The following is a 14845-nucleotide window of genomic DNA, read 5'->3' on the forward strand; positions in this document are numbered from 1 at the left end:
TAGTTGAAGCCCAAGGAGTATACACATAAAACAGAAGACCAGAAATGGAGTCTGGAAGAATGCCCACAGCTGGGCTAGTTAGCACAGGAGTCACAGGAAAGTAAGAGAGGAGATTCAGAATAATGTCCTCCAAAAGAAAAGAAAGTTTCAAGAATTGGGGAATAATCAATAACATCCAACGCTGTAGGAAGAACAAGAATAATGAAGACTGAGATGAACCACTGTATTTAACTAGAAAAGGTTGCTAGGAACCTCCCTGAAGTGAGTGGTCCCACACTGGCTGTGCATGACAATCACCTGGGGAGCTTTAAATCTCCTGATACCTTGGCTGTGCCCCAGAAGAGTGAAATCACAATCCCTGGGGGTGGGACCCTGGCATTAGTGGTTTCTAACGGTACCCAGGTGATTTCAGTGTGCAGCCAAGATTGAGAATCACGGCCTTAGAGGAAGCAATTTCAATAGGGAGGTTGGGCCTGAAGCAGTTTCTAAAGACTTAAAGAGAAATACAAAACATAGAACATAAGTTGAATTTTTCAGAAGAAGAAAAAGAAAAGTATCTTTTCATAGACCCACAGCCTGACTGCCTTCTTTGGCACAAATTACATGTCCTTCAGGTCCCTCCTGATACTTCTCTTATTTCCCAGTATATTCCACAACACAGCAGAGCAGGATAAGAGCAAAAGAGATTTTGCAACTTGTAAGAAGTTTCACCTGTATCAGGAGCAAAACTGGCATTATTGGTCAGGATCCCTATTGAATGGTCAAATTTAGGGAAAGTTGCTCAGTTTTTTAAAACTTTTTAAAAAGTAATCATTAAAATATATGGTTACTATGTTTGCATTTGTATGTTAACTATTAAATAGATACCATAGAGTTGCAGTACCTCAAATTATATATAGTTTGTATAATTTTATAATATATTGTAACTATTAGATTAAGCACTAAATATATATATAACTATCATTACTGTTGCTTTAACTACATATAAACAATGGTTTTGTTATGCTTGTTCTGAAAGTTTCTCACTATAAGGAGTGATTTAGGAAAATTTATGTTTCACTTGATCATACCCCCTTAAAAGAAAATTTATTTTAATCTGGAAAGTGAAAAATAATAACTAATATTGCATGGAAGGAAAAATCAAACCGGGAAACATTTCAAAATAGGAAACATAAATACGGAGGAAAAATCAAATTGACATCTGAGTGAAATTAAAACATAAGAAGATATAAGTATTTACCGTTCCTGGGTCTACATACATGTATTTCTATTCAGAATGGTGTTTCCTGTTTCAGCTATTGAATTGGAATACTCAGTAGACCTTGGATTATCATGGCACCCATTGGTAAGGGATTGTCTACCTACCAATGTTGAATGCAGTCGCTATCACCTGCAGCGGATCCTGGTATCAGACACTTTCAACAAATGGACCAGAATCACTCTGCCTCTCCCTCCCTATACCAGGTATGGATGCTTCTGCATGTAGTGAACCCAAATCTGATATAATTTGGCATATCAGCTTTTAGGACAACAAGTTTAAATGAGATACATGCAATTTTGCTATTGATTGATGGTATTGCCAGCCATGAATGAACAAGGTGATCTTAGGAAGCAAAATAAGGGCACCTGGCTGGTTCAGTCAGTAGAGCATGTGACTCTTGATCTCAGGGTTGCGAGTTTGAGCTCCACACAAAGCACGGAGTTTACTTTTAAAAATAAGCAAAATAGGGAGCACCTGGCTGGCTCAGTCAGTGAAGCATGCAACTCTTGATCTTGGGGTCTTGTGTTCAAACCCCATGCTGGGTGTAGAGCTTACTTTAAAAAAAGGAGGAATAAAAAAAAATAAATAAGCAAAATAGAAGCCAGTTTTTGTGGTGACATTGTTCTGTTGTTTTTTTTTTTTCCCAAAAGCCGGGCCTATACTGACTTTTATTTCTAACATTTTTAAAGAATGGCATATTCAAGAAAACAGTATATGGATCAGTGAGAGTCTCCGACTTGATTCACTTAAATTTAAAACAGGCACATTGCATACAGAATAGGTTTAAATGGAGTCTGTTGTTAGACTACCGTAGGTATAGCAGTGAGTGGTGTCATATCAATAGATAGAGCAAATAAGTGTATATTAAAATTATTGTCTGCTTTTGAAATTTTATTTTAAACAGTATCTCGAGAATTACCACCTGGAGCATTCTTTTATATGAAAAACAATTATGAATGTGTCATTCATTGAGTCCATAAGAAATGGTGGTGGCTTAATAAAATTGCCTGGAAAGTGCTTTATTTGAGTTATACAGAGAATTCACCTTGCCTACTGGATGGTGTTCCCTGACCTTCTCTCTTTTCACTATCCAAGGAGGTGCTAATCATAGGAAAGCTTTAAAATCTTGTTGGGAAATTCTGTTCCCTCCCCCCCCCCAAAAAAATGGTAATCAGTTGTTGCCGTTAAGACAGAAGCAAAGAAACCAGTGCAATTATGTGGAACGGGAGTTACAGTTTGGGCTCATTATTGGTCCCTCGCTTCCCCACAAATGAAGAATGAATAAATCTTCCTAGCAAATGATCATAAAATTCAACTATTCATCTAGGACATAACTTTTCTTGGGATTATCATAAATGAGATGGTTTCAGTTACTAACAGCCTAAGGCCCCTCTACAATTGCTGGCTCAGAGCTACGAGACTATATTAACTGTCAGTAGAGTTGCCAAGTTTAAATGAGATACGTGAGATTTTGTTGCTCGTTAAAGGTATTGCCATGCATGAATTATTAAGGTGATCTTAATAAGTAAAATAGAAAAAAAAACTCCATTAAGGCAACGGTCTTTTAAGGCTTTATGAATTCTGTGAATTATTACCCAGCTACTTGGTAGCATTTTGCAAATAAAAGACGTTCTAAGATTTACTCCAGCTAGTGATTATACCCTTGACTTTTCTACTCAAGAAAGGTAATTATTCCTCCTCTTTTAATATATCTTTTAATTGTCTTTTGCACCTACCCATAAGAATTTGGCCCTTTCAAATGATAAGTTGAGAAATCTGATGAGCATCCCTTTCCTCTTGTTACCGTACTGAAAATATGCACTGCTTATTGTACTACCCTCAAAGCCCCTGTTATACAGTGGTCTTAAAGGTGGTCCTGCCTTGTAATAAGGCCTTGTAGATAATTCAGAAAGAAATGCACATGGATGGAGCCCAAGCCAGACCTACTTCTTAGTGTTCTCTGCCCTATGCCAGAGATGAGGAGAACAGTGTGCCAGACTCAGAACACTTTGTCTCAAACACAACTTAGCATAGCTATACTCTATCTGCTCTTATATCCAGCTACTTTTTAAATGTGGTACTTCCTTGTCTTGAGTTCAACTTACTGCCTCCACATTTGCAAAGTATTGCGACACCTATGTTTACTTTGCTCTCTAGAATTGAGAATTTCAGCTCGTAGCTCTTCGCTATAAACAAACATGATGCTGATGACTTAAAGCCATCTGCTCAGTAGGGGTGAGGAGTGACAATGTGCCGGTGGTAGATTTGTCCACCTGTTCACTTATCATAGGACCACAAGGCTAGGGTTCCAGTATTGTTGGCACAGTGGTAGTTAAGAGTCACCTGAGGTTGGTTATCCACAAACTGACATAAAATCATTACCCAAACTAAAATGGCCGGTAGTTACCAGTAGCAATTATTCATTCACTTATTCATTAAACAAATATTTTTTGAAGTGTTTAATTGGATGCTAGGTCTGTGTGAGGGGGATGAACTTACCCCTGCCTCAACAAATTTTCAGTCCAGTGGGAAAAAGAACTATTAACCAGAAACCAGCAGTAATCACAGAAGTAAATAAAAAATTCAGCTGTGGTAACTGATGGAGGACAGTTGCATGATGCTGAGAGATGATATGTCCTAGGGAGATTTGCCTTTATCAGGAGAGTCAAGGAACACTTTCTGGAGGAAAGCATAATTGAAGTAATAGATAAAGGATGGATAGGAATTGACTAGGGGAACGGTAGGAGGAGGTGTTCCAGGCAAGGAAAACAACCTGTGATAGGAAGTAGCAGGCATATGTGAGACACTGAAAGAATGTATCAGATCTAAGAGAGAGCGGAGTGAGATGGAGTGAGACCATGAAGAGCATTGGAGGTCTTACTGAAGATCTGGGGATGGTTACATAGGTGCTTAAAAGCCTGCTGAAGTGCCCCAGGAATAGGGGGACATGCTCAGATTTGCATCGGAAAAGCGTATTCTGACTGGAAAACAAATTGGGGAGGATACAAGTAGCTGTAAGGAGACTCTTCTAGAGGCAGTAAGTGCTGGAAGCTTGGAGTAAGGTGTAGGAGACATGAAGACAAGTGGAGAAATTCAAGAGAAACAGAAGTGATAAAATTAAGTTTAATGATGAAATGGACGTGAGAAGATGAGGGGAGGGGCAATGTTGAAGATGACTGTGGTTTCTGAGTTGAACTGAATGGATGCTGCTACATTTCACTGGGAAGGCGGCCCTGAGAGTAAACACAAGAGACATTACACTCTGCTCCAGACATTTCTATGTTAAAACCTAAATAAGCTGCTATAGATCGAATCATAGTTTCTATTACTCCCATATACACTGCTTAAGTTAGATCTTACTAGAGGGAAATAAATGAGTGGAAAGCATTGTGTTTTAGTGGAGAGTTCCAGCTTTTCAGCCCTGTGAGCTTTTAAGGTAGTCATTCCATGTCCCAAAGTTGCAGGGTCTTCATGTGAAAAATGAGACTTTTTGCTGTATAAAAATCTAATAAATGGGGGTGCCAGGGTGGCTCAGTGGTTACGCATTCTGATTTCGACCCAGGTCACGGTTTGTGAAATCGAGCCCCATGTCAGGCTCTGCACTGACAGCACAGAGCCTGCTTGGGGTGCTCTCTGTCCCTCTCTCTCTCTTCCCCTTCCTTGCTCTCACACTCTCTCAAAATAAATAAATAAACTTTTAAGAAATCTAATCAATGTGCATGGATGAGTTTGGGACATTGTAAGCATTTATAAAATGTAAATCATTTTTACACCTATGAGTTAACAACATAATCATACTTGTTAAGCATAGCACAAGTTTATTATCAGACTTTACCTTCAGTCAGACTAAGAAGTCTTCCTAAGCTCACTTAACAAGAGCAAACCCATGGTAATGGTAGGACACTGTCTTAAGTTCCTGCCCTGGAGGGGGTTACCATCTCATTGGAGAAAAATAGACAACTTAAAAATAAAACACGCTGTATATAATTGAGAGCTTCAATGAGGAATGGGCTATAAATCGGAGACAATGTTGAATGCGGGAGTTAGAGAGGGTTTCATGGAAGAGATGGGTCGTGGCCTAAAGGATGGCTAGGAATCAGGTGGGTAAGGAGAAGGACATTTCTAAATTAGGGAAACAATGTGAACAGGGCTCATGAGCCCGGGAAGAGCCCAGGAGTTGCTGGTGAAGGCAGCAGGCTCATATCTGGATGCTCTGGAAAGTTGTTTGTTAGTGGAGTTGGCTTAACTATCACAGGCACTGAAGAAAGGTAGAGGAGTTTAGACTTGTCAGAAAAATGAACTATGGTGGATTTCGAGCTGAGAATATTCTTCCAAGAAAAAAACAATTGGGAGAACAGAGAGGCAAGTAAGAGAAAGTGGCAAAGGCATTGTGATAATGACTTCCATGAAGTCACAAGGGTCTGGGCTACAGCTAACAAGCAGGGGATGGGACGGATTTTACAGGACATTTCAAAGAAAGAATTGATAAAACTCACTAGATTTTTCTCCCTTGCACCCATCCAGAGACGACTGTAAAGTTTGAAGCCCTTGAGAGTGGTGAGAAGTGGGGAGGAAGCAAAAGTTGATCCCAGGAGGGACAATGTGGCAAATTGAACCCAATGATGCTGAATTAAATGTGGTGACTAGAAATACAAATGGAAACATCCATTTGACAGAAATATGAAGTTCAGAGCCCAGGGAAAGATGATAAACTTTGGAGGCATGAGCATAGAGGTGATAGGCAAAGCTGTAAAACTGGAGCAGTTCAACTTGGGAGAGCATTCAAAAGGAAGAGAAAGGATCCTTAAATTCAGTAGCAGATTGGGTGGAAATAGTTCTTAAAGGGACCATGAGGATATACTCAGGGGAGTTTAAGAAGAATCAGAAGAACATGGTATCCAAGAGCAAGTAAGAATAGAATATCAAGTAGGAAGAGGTGGCCATCAGTGACACACGCTATAGAGTAATGAAAAAAAGTTTCACAATAAATTTGCTAGATTTTGCCATAAGGAGATAGTCAGTGACCTTCAAAAGAAAAGTTTCAGTAAGATACTGGAAATAAATAAAGCTTGTCTGACCCCAGAGCCCATGGGCTTAACCAGTATATTAGTTCTACATTAAAAAAAATTTTTTTTTAATGTTTATGTATTCGTGAGAGAGAGAGACACACAGAGCGTGAGTAGGGGAGGGGCAGAGAGAGAGGGCGACACAGAATCCAAAGCAGGCTCCAGGCTCTGAGCTGTCGGCACAGAGCCTGACGCGGGGCTCAAACCCACAGACTGTGGATCATGACCTGAGCCAAGTCGGCGCTTAACTGACTGAGCCAGCCAGGCGCCCCTATTAGTTCTACATTTTTATTGCTTGCCTAAGAGATACAGCCCTCGAAGAAACAGGGAGAGAGAATGCAGGAGTTCTTGAGAGAGGCTGAAAAGGAGAGGAAGATACCAAAATCAATTTCATAGCCCCTAATTTGAATCTGCCTCCTCCTGTTTACTAACCCCAGATCTAAAAATAACAGGTGGCTCAAGTAGCATGGGTTCTTGAAATGTCACCTGAGAAGGAGGGTAGGTCAACAGAAGGGCAGGTAACTCAAATCCACTGAGAAAAGAGCAGGGGGTGGGTGCTGCCACTGGAAGGCTCAGGTGTGACTTGGCTATTTTAAGTCACAGTTTGAAGATGATCCATTCCCTCCTACCAGCCCTAATGACCTAGCAATACCACTGTCTTTAAAGATTAACTGCAACACTTTGGAAGCCAGATGGTTTTAGCCACAGCATGGACACTACTTAATGTTTGTGGGACGTTTACAGGAAAAGTGATAAGCACGAGAAAGGGCAAAAAGATGGTGGAAGGATTGGGATAATGGAATGGGGTTAGAGGAGTCTCTACCTGTTTGCAGGTAAACAGATTTAGGGAGGGAGGATATTTTCAATGATAATCCCAACTATAACTTCAGAGAAAAGATATTTTGCTAAGAAAACCAGATAACTAAAGATAGTATTCTGGGGGTTTGTCTTGGAGAAATATTCAAGGGAATGACAAGTTCATTTTTTTAAAGGAGGGATTTTTTTTTTAACTTGCCTTGGTATTATTTATCTCCATTGTTACTTTCAGTTTTCTAGTAAGTTCTGAAAGACTTTTTACAGACATTTGTTTTACTGAACATCATGCTAAAATTTTTCAGTCAGGTCAAGGAAACCTTAGACTTCTCTTACGTCACCATTTTCTCATGCATCATTTTGATACTTTGAACATCATTGCTGTTGCTTTACCAAATTTCTGTTGGTGTTTCAGGACAACAGAACATAAAATAATTTTTTCTGGGGCACCTGGGTGACTCAGTTGGTTGAGCATCTGACTTCAGCTCAGGTCATGATCTCACAGTTCATGGGTTGAAGCCCCATGTCAGCCTCTGTGCTGACAGCTCAGAGCCTGAAGCCTGCTTCAGATTCTGTGTCTCCCTCTCTCTGCCCCTTCCCTGCTTGTGCTCTCTTTCTCTCTCTCTCTCTCTCTCTCTCTCTCTCTCTCTCTCTCTCTCTCTCTCTCAAAAATAAATAAATAAATATAAAAAAATAATTTTGTTGGATGTAAACTATGGTACTATTGATTTTCACATACTGAATATGTTAATATTTGCACATTAAGACAATAAAATCTATTTCCATTTCCACTACAACAGAGAATAAAACTGTTTACAGAAATTCTGCATTCCAACTAAGGTTTCTCTGTTGTCAATCTTGTTGCCAAAATTTTATTAGAGAATTTGAGACTTGGCTGTACTTCACCCATATTGCTATCTATGGATTCTTAAGATTGCTTTAACAATTAAATAGAAGTTATTCTCCTTTGAGAAGGTGTTTTAAAAATTATAGGAAATTCCTTTTATTTGAAGGATGGTCCAAAGTTTTTAATGCTGTCAGTAGGCCTACTCAGAACACTGTAGTTGTTAGTATCATTACTAATTATGATTCTCAGCGAAAATAATAAATCCTTATTTTACCAAAAAATAGGATAACCATTTTCTTTTCTTTGTAATCCTCAAATCAAAATTTTACTATGAATTTGAAGGGACCACAGATTATTTTTGGCTCATGTTTATCTATTTAAAACATAACAAAATTTAAGAAAATAGCAAACTATACTTCAATAGAGTCATCATCCAGCTTCAACTATCATTCAACTATTATTGACTTATGAGCAACCTTATTTTTCTTTTTTTTAAATTTTTTTTTCAATGTTTTTATTTATTTTTGGGACAGAGAGAGAGCATGAACGGGGGAGGGGCAGAGAGAGAGGGAGACACAGAATCGGAAACAGGCTCCAGGCTCTGAGCCATCAGCCCAGAGCCCGACGCGGGGCTCGAACTCCCGGACCGCGAGATCGTGACCTGGCTGAAGTCGGACGCTCAACCGACTGCACCACCCAGGCGCCCCATCAACCTTATTTTTCAATAGCACCACTCACTCCTGCCCCCCCCCCAATTTTGAAGGAATTCCCAGACATATCATTTCAACTGTAAATATTTTAGTATGTATCTCTAAAAGAGAACTTTAAAAAATGTAACTATGATATCTTTATCACACCTAAAAATTAATGACAGCTTCTTATTCAATATTTACTTAGTACTCAGTATTCAAATGTTCCTGTTTGTCTCATGAAACATGTTATCATTTTTTTTTCAAATTAGGATACAAATCAATATAATTGGCTGGCACCTGTCTAAGTATTCTTTAACCTTGAGGTCTCCCTGTTTACCTTTTAAGATGAGGACTAAGACACAGAAAAGTTACATGATTTTCCCCACAGACACACTGTGGCTGAACCAGGATTGTACCAGAGTTTTCCATTTGTTCTCTGTCAAGGAAGAAATAAAGGCCATGTGGGGTGGCTTGTTGAAATTCTTCTATTACTAACTCTGTAATGTGCTTTCCACCCTAGTTCCAGAGCAGTATCATGAAGGATCTAGGTCACCTTATAAGGATACCTTACCTTTATCACGTTTGTTTGGGGTCAGAACCTGTGGTCTAAACACCTTATCCTCTCATTCAGACCCCAGTGTATTATAAGAAAATTAGAAGAAAAGAACATTGAATGACAGTATACATTCTTCATGGACAGATTAATGTTACCCAAAAATCCCAAAATGTTATAGTCATTTAGCATCCTACAATTTCCTAGTGTTAATTATTATCACCGAGGGGATTTTCTACTAAAAGATCTGAGATGTCTAAATTAAGTGCCCCCAGCTAGCTGCCAAATCAGTGGTCTTCCGGCCTTTGCCTGCCATTCAAGACAACCAGGGTTCTCAGTAACACCTCAGCTCCAGCAGGAGATGATGGTTCTAGATCCAGTTCTAAATGCAGTCCTTACACCTATGAAATGAGTCAGTTGTACAAAACAGTTTCTAAGAGTCAGCCTCTCATTTCCACCCCCAAAATTCAACTTCCTTCTTTCAGTCATAGTTCAGTGTCTTCTTCATGAGGATCTCCCCCAGAGCAGGGTCTTCATGTCTCCTGGGAGATGGCCCACCCCTTGAGAGCCCCTCACCATACATAACTCATTCACATTCCTGGTACCAAAGTTCAGACCAAAGTTCTAGAGCCTGCTTTTTCTCTAACTCTTATCTGTAGGTCATGGGCTGTGACCCATGGGTGCTCTCTGTTCAGTTGAGCTGATCTATGCTTCCTCCCAAGTATATACCTACAAGTGGAATTGCTAGGTCATATGCTGACTCCATGTTCAACATTTTGAGAAATGGACATGTTTTCCACAGCATCCACATCATTTTACATTCCCACCAACAGTGTATGAAGGTTCAGATTTCTCCACATCCCTGCCAACACTTGTTATTGCTCTCTTTTTTTTTTATCATAGCTATCCTCGGGGGTATGAAGTTGTATTTCATTTTGGTTTTGATTTTCACTTCTCTAGTAACTAGTGATGTTGAACATCTTTTCATACACTTATCAGCCATTCATATATCTCCCCTGGAATATTCTCTACTTTTATCTAACACAGAAAAATAGGATAACAGAGGAATTTTTTTTCCACCATAAAGACAGGGCCTTGGCTACCAAGGGAAATATAGGACACATTTGAAATGGGCATTGCAAAACTTCTAGCTAAACACAGAAAGCCATGGGCTTCAGCTATGTCATTAACTTGCAGAAGTTAAGATAAATAGACTTGTGTGTACATACAGCAACAATACACACAGCCTTCCATAGCTTGAAACGGCTGTTCATATTTAGGGGTAATGGTAGGGATAGGATTATCTTGTATAGGTTGAGATGGTTTTGAAAGGTTTCCTCACTGAGAATACATTGTAATAGTGAACCAAAAGATTCTTGCCCTCTCTCGGTTTTGTGAGTGCATCAATGTGACCTAGTGCAACTGGGCTTTGACTTCCTGATTGGTAGGATAAGACGGTTGGCTATATTTACTTGTCCTAAATATTTTATGTATCTCTGAGAGTAAAGGAAACATCAACCAGGAGTGAAAAGGTTTTTTAAAAAAATTCTGTATAGTTCATATCAAAGGGCTTTTTCTCCTGATGATGATGATGATGACAATGAGAATGTCATCGGTAGAGTAATCTTAAGGAAAAGAGCAGATACAAAGACTCTTGAATGTGTATAGAAAACTATTAAAAGGTGTGGAGACAGTGTGGGGAAAGGTTCCTGGGGAGAGAAATGATGGAAACCATACTATTGACAGTAACATTTTTTAACTTCATAGCAGTGGATGTTCAATTATTAAACAACACTTATGGAGCACTCACTATGTGCTGTAGATGGAGAGAAAATGGTATAAATTCAGAAAAGAAGCAAGAGGAGACATTTCAAGGGTATGGAAAAGGAGAAGTATGCTCTGGGGCCGTTTTCCCTCCAACTCCAAGAAGCAGCAGCTGGTAGTGGCCGTCATCATAAGGAAGCTTCAGGAAAATGATGACACCTGCCGAGGGATTTCACCAAGACACTCACAGGTCTTGGTAAACACGAGCTAATTAATTTTCACAACACCCTTGTGAGGTGGGAAGTAGCATTTTCCTAGTTTTACAGATGGGGAAGTGTCAGCACATAAACATAAATGATTTGGCCCCTTTACATAGTGAAGTTGTGACAGGGCTGGGAATAAGAAGTCCTGGAAATTCAACTTCCAGACCTTCATTTTTAACTTCTATTCCAATTCATCCCCTTAGTGAAAGTGTTTCCTTTTCCTGTAAAATAATATTGGATAATGTATTGACACTAGCTTTATGGATACATAATTACTTAGTGTAGTTATTCCCAAGAATATAAAATCATCACACTGGAGACAGGGCCTTAGACTAAGTCCTCCAAGTTAACCCCCTCATTATTTATGTTAAATTATTCACCACAGACATAGGATTTACTAGTACCAGAGTAAAGATTAGTGCCCTTCAATATCTTTACTCGTGGTGGCCAACTTCAGTTTTAGTACATTCTACACATGGGCTCCCACTGTTTCCTTTTCTGTGGAATGCCACAGAGTTGTACAAACTAAACATGTCATGGTTGGAAGTCCCCATAAAAGCTATCAACGCCAACAATGCCTTTGCCTCCTAAATCTTCTGTACCGTCTCTCCATTAAGTGGCTGCCCAGACTGTGATTAAACACAACCAATGTTCAGACAGCCAAAACCTGCTAGGCAGCTCATGCCACCTCTCAGCTGCCCAGAGTTCCTCTCCCCATTTGACAGCCATCAGATCACTGCCCCTTCCACAGCTGATCCCCAGTCCCTACCTACCCACCCTACAAGATGTCTCTTATTTGATTCTTCCTGGCCATATCAATTGCTATCAACTTACTATTCTTTCAGTAAACATTTATGAAGCCCACCATCTATAGGCGTCACCAACCATAAAAAGATAAATAAGGAAAACAAGCCAACAGAGGAAACTATACATAAATAAGCCCTCTTTTAAAAAAATTTTAATGTTTATTTTTGAGAGAGAGAGAGAGAGAGAGAGAGAGAGAGAGAGAGATACAGAGGGCTGGTAGGGGAGAGACAGAGAGAGAGGGAGACACAGAATCCAAAGCAAGCTTCAGGCTCTGAGATGTCAGCACAGAGCCCGATGTGGGAGTTTAACTCATCATGACCTGAGCTGAAGTCGAACACTTAACTGACTGAGACACCCAGGTGCCCCCCCATGAATAAACACCCTTAATAAAAAGTGATAAAGGCTTTGATGGAGCGTTATAAAACATTAGCAGAACAAACATTACTTGCCTACCCTCTATGAGCACTAGAGATACGAAACAATTATTTCCTGCCCTTCAGAAGTTTATAGTCTGAAAGAAAGGAGAAGAATGTAAGTGTTGACTCGTTATTAGAATCCAAGTAAGGATGGGGTGCCTGGGTGGCTCAGTCGATTGAGCATCTGACTCTTGATTTCAGCTCAGGTCATAATCTCACGGTTTGTGAGTTTGAGCCTGATGTCAGGCTCTGTGCTGGTGGTGCAGAGCCTGCTTGGGATTCTCTCTCTCCCTCTCTCTCTCTGCCCCTCCCCTGCTTGTGCTCTCTCTCTCTCTCTCTGCCCCTCTCAAAACTAAATAAACTTAAAAAAAATATTTTTAAAGAATCCAAGTAATGACGTGCTATGGAAATATGATATTCCACTGTACTATTTGTAAGATGCTGCCACATGTGATCTGTTAGTAATTTTCATCATTAAGCATTAACTAAACTAAACGGCACAGCCACTGACTTGCACAACCCCGGGGGGGCATCTTCCTACTGCTTCCTGTCAAAACGGTAGCCCCTGGATACCAACTCTCTGTGCCTACTAAGTGCTAGGCACTGGGCACTGAGGGGATAATGTTGAAAGAAAGGAATAATGCTGCTCCCTGGTAACTTACACTTTTGAGGAGGAGACAGACATTCAAGAAATACATATGCAAATAAATATACAACTACAATTGTGATAATAAATGCTATAAAAGTAAAAGAACAGCTTGCTGTTCTTGGAATAAACATGATTTTTAAAAGGATCCGAAAGAAAATTTCTCTGTGAGGACCTGACGCAGCATCCAAGGCCTAAAGGACACATAAAGGGGAACCAGGCAGAGAGAGAAAGAACGTGCAGGCAGAAGGTGGGACAAAGTGTCATGAGCTCTGGGAACTGAGAGAAGGAACAGCACTCCAGAGTGGGTAGCCAGGATGCAGGGCTGGAGGATGCCCCCCCCCCTCCCCGCTCAGACAGCACCTCATGGACCAAGGCAGAGTTTGCGGTGGAAAGTTAAATGTCATAGGAAGCGATAGGAGGATGTTAGGTAGTCTGCTGGGAGCTGAGGAGCAAGAGATGTAATGGAAAAATCAGTTAGTGTGTAGATGCTCAGTAAGCAAATATCAAATATCAAACCCTATGCATTTTCAGAATGGAAATTTTAGTGCTGGTCCGTGTCTTCTCTGTTTTCTCAACTTAATGTATGTGTTTTCAATTAGAAAACACAGTCCTTGCTGGTGTTTGGTCTTTTGTCCTGCTCAAAACAAATAGCTCTCAGTCATGTGAGTAACGGTCTCTTAATGACAAAAGTGTATGAATCCATAAAACAAAACTTGCTTTGGCAAAGTGTTTCATCTCCCGGTCTCTGAATGTTCAGTGTCTTGAGCCTAGGGCACTGTTTGGATTTACCGCCATCTAGTGTCTCTGAAAACATATGTTTATTTGTGCTTCGGAACAAGACACTCCCCAAAACCGTGCAAATGAGCAAATGTATTTCTGCTTCTGGATCGGGAGCATCTCTGTTTTGATTTTATTTATGCTGCATTTGAATGAATATAAAATAAGTCTGGTCTCACTACCCTCTCTCTTTTCTCTATCCAGTTATCTAGGGTTTTGTTGCTCTCCCTGATTTACACTCTGTCTTCTTAAGACTTTTGTTGTTGAGAATTCCTCACAAATGCGGTATGAAGTAGACCAGTAGGCCCGCTGCACAAAAGTGTCTGATTGTAGGGCACACATAGGAGTTGAAGTCGAGCCCATATGCTGCTTTCCAAGTCAAATATTGAGGGGTAGGGAGCAAATATAATTTAGCAACGGCCCTGGTATCACTCCACAATGGTTTCCATACAAAATTCAGGGCTTGCTGTCCCCCCTGAGGCTACTGGTTAGGATTAGTTTTAGTTTCTGTTTTAGTCTGTTTTTACAAGACACAAAAAGATCCTCAGCCCAAAATATACTCTCAAGCTATTACAGTTCATTGCGGTCTGGTGTTGTTAATCAGAGTTTTGCAGAGACTGTTGCAATAAAGAACGCTTTTTCTGAGAATACAAGTTAGGGGTGTACCTGTATTTTTGTTACACTCTTCCATGCACTTGCTCAAATACACCAGGACACATTTTCTTTTCCACCACAGCCTTCATTATAATTCTCTTTTTCTTCAAAGGTCTCAAGCCACTCGTTTCCGTTGGCATCAACCAGCTCCTTTTGACAAGCAGCAGACATGGGCGATAGATAATGTCTATATCGGGGACGGCTGTGTAGATATGTGCAGTGGCCATGGAAGGTGCATCCAAGGAAACTGTGTGTAAGTAGGCTTTGTTTTTCCTTCCTTGCA

The 14845-nt window shown here is 40.1% G+C and overlaps 1 protein-coding gene across 3 annotated transcripts in view; it reads left to right on the forward strand.

Annotated features, from left to right (window-relative positions):
* The window catches only part of RELN (reelin), a 536751-nt gene that overhangs the window by 475186 nt on the left and 46720 nt on the right, over positions 1 to 14845 (forward strand). For all 3 annotated transcript variants that reach the window (XM_019825367.3, XM_019825368.3, XM_011280339.4), the window contains exons 46-47: positions 1296 to 1464; positions 14675 to 14815. In XM_019825367.3, the coding sequence (XP_019680926.3) occupies positions 1296 to 1464; positions 14675 to 14815 (310 nt within the window). The remainder of the gene's footprint in view (positions 1 to 1295; positions 1465 to 14674; positions 14816 to 14845) is intronic.

The sequence above is a fragment of the Felis catus genome, chromosome A2 (genome assembly GCF_018350175.1).
Source record: "Felis catus isolate Fca126 chromosome A2, F.catus_Fca126_mat1.0, whole genome shotgun sequence".
Classification (NCBI taxonomy): domain Eukaryota; kingdom Metazoa; phylum Chordata; class Mammalia; order Carnivora; family Felidae; genus Felis; species Felis catus.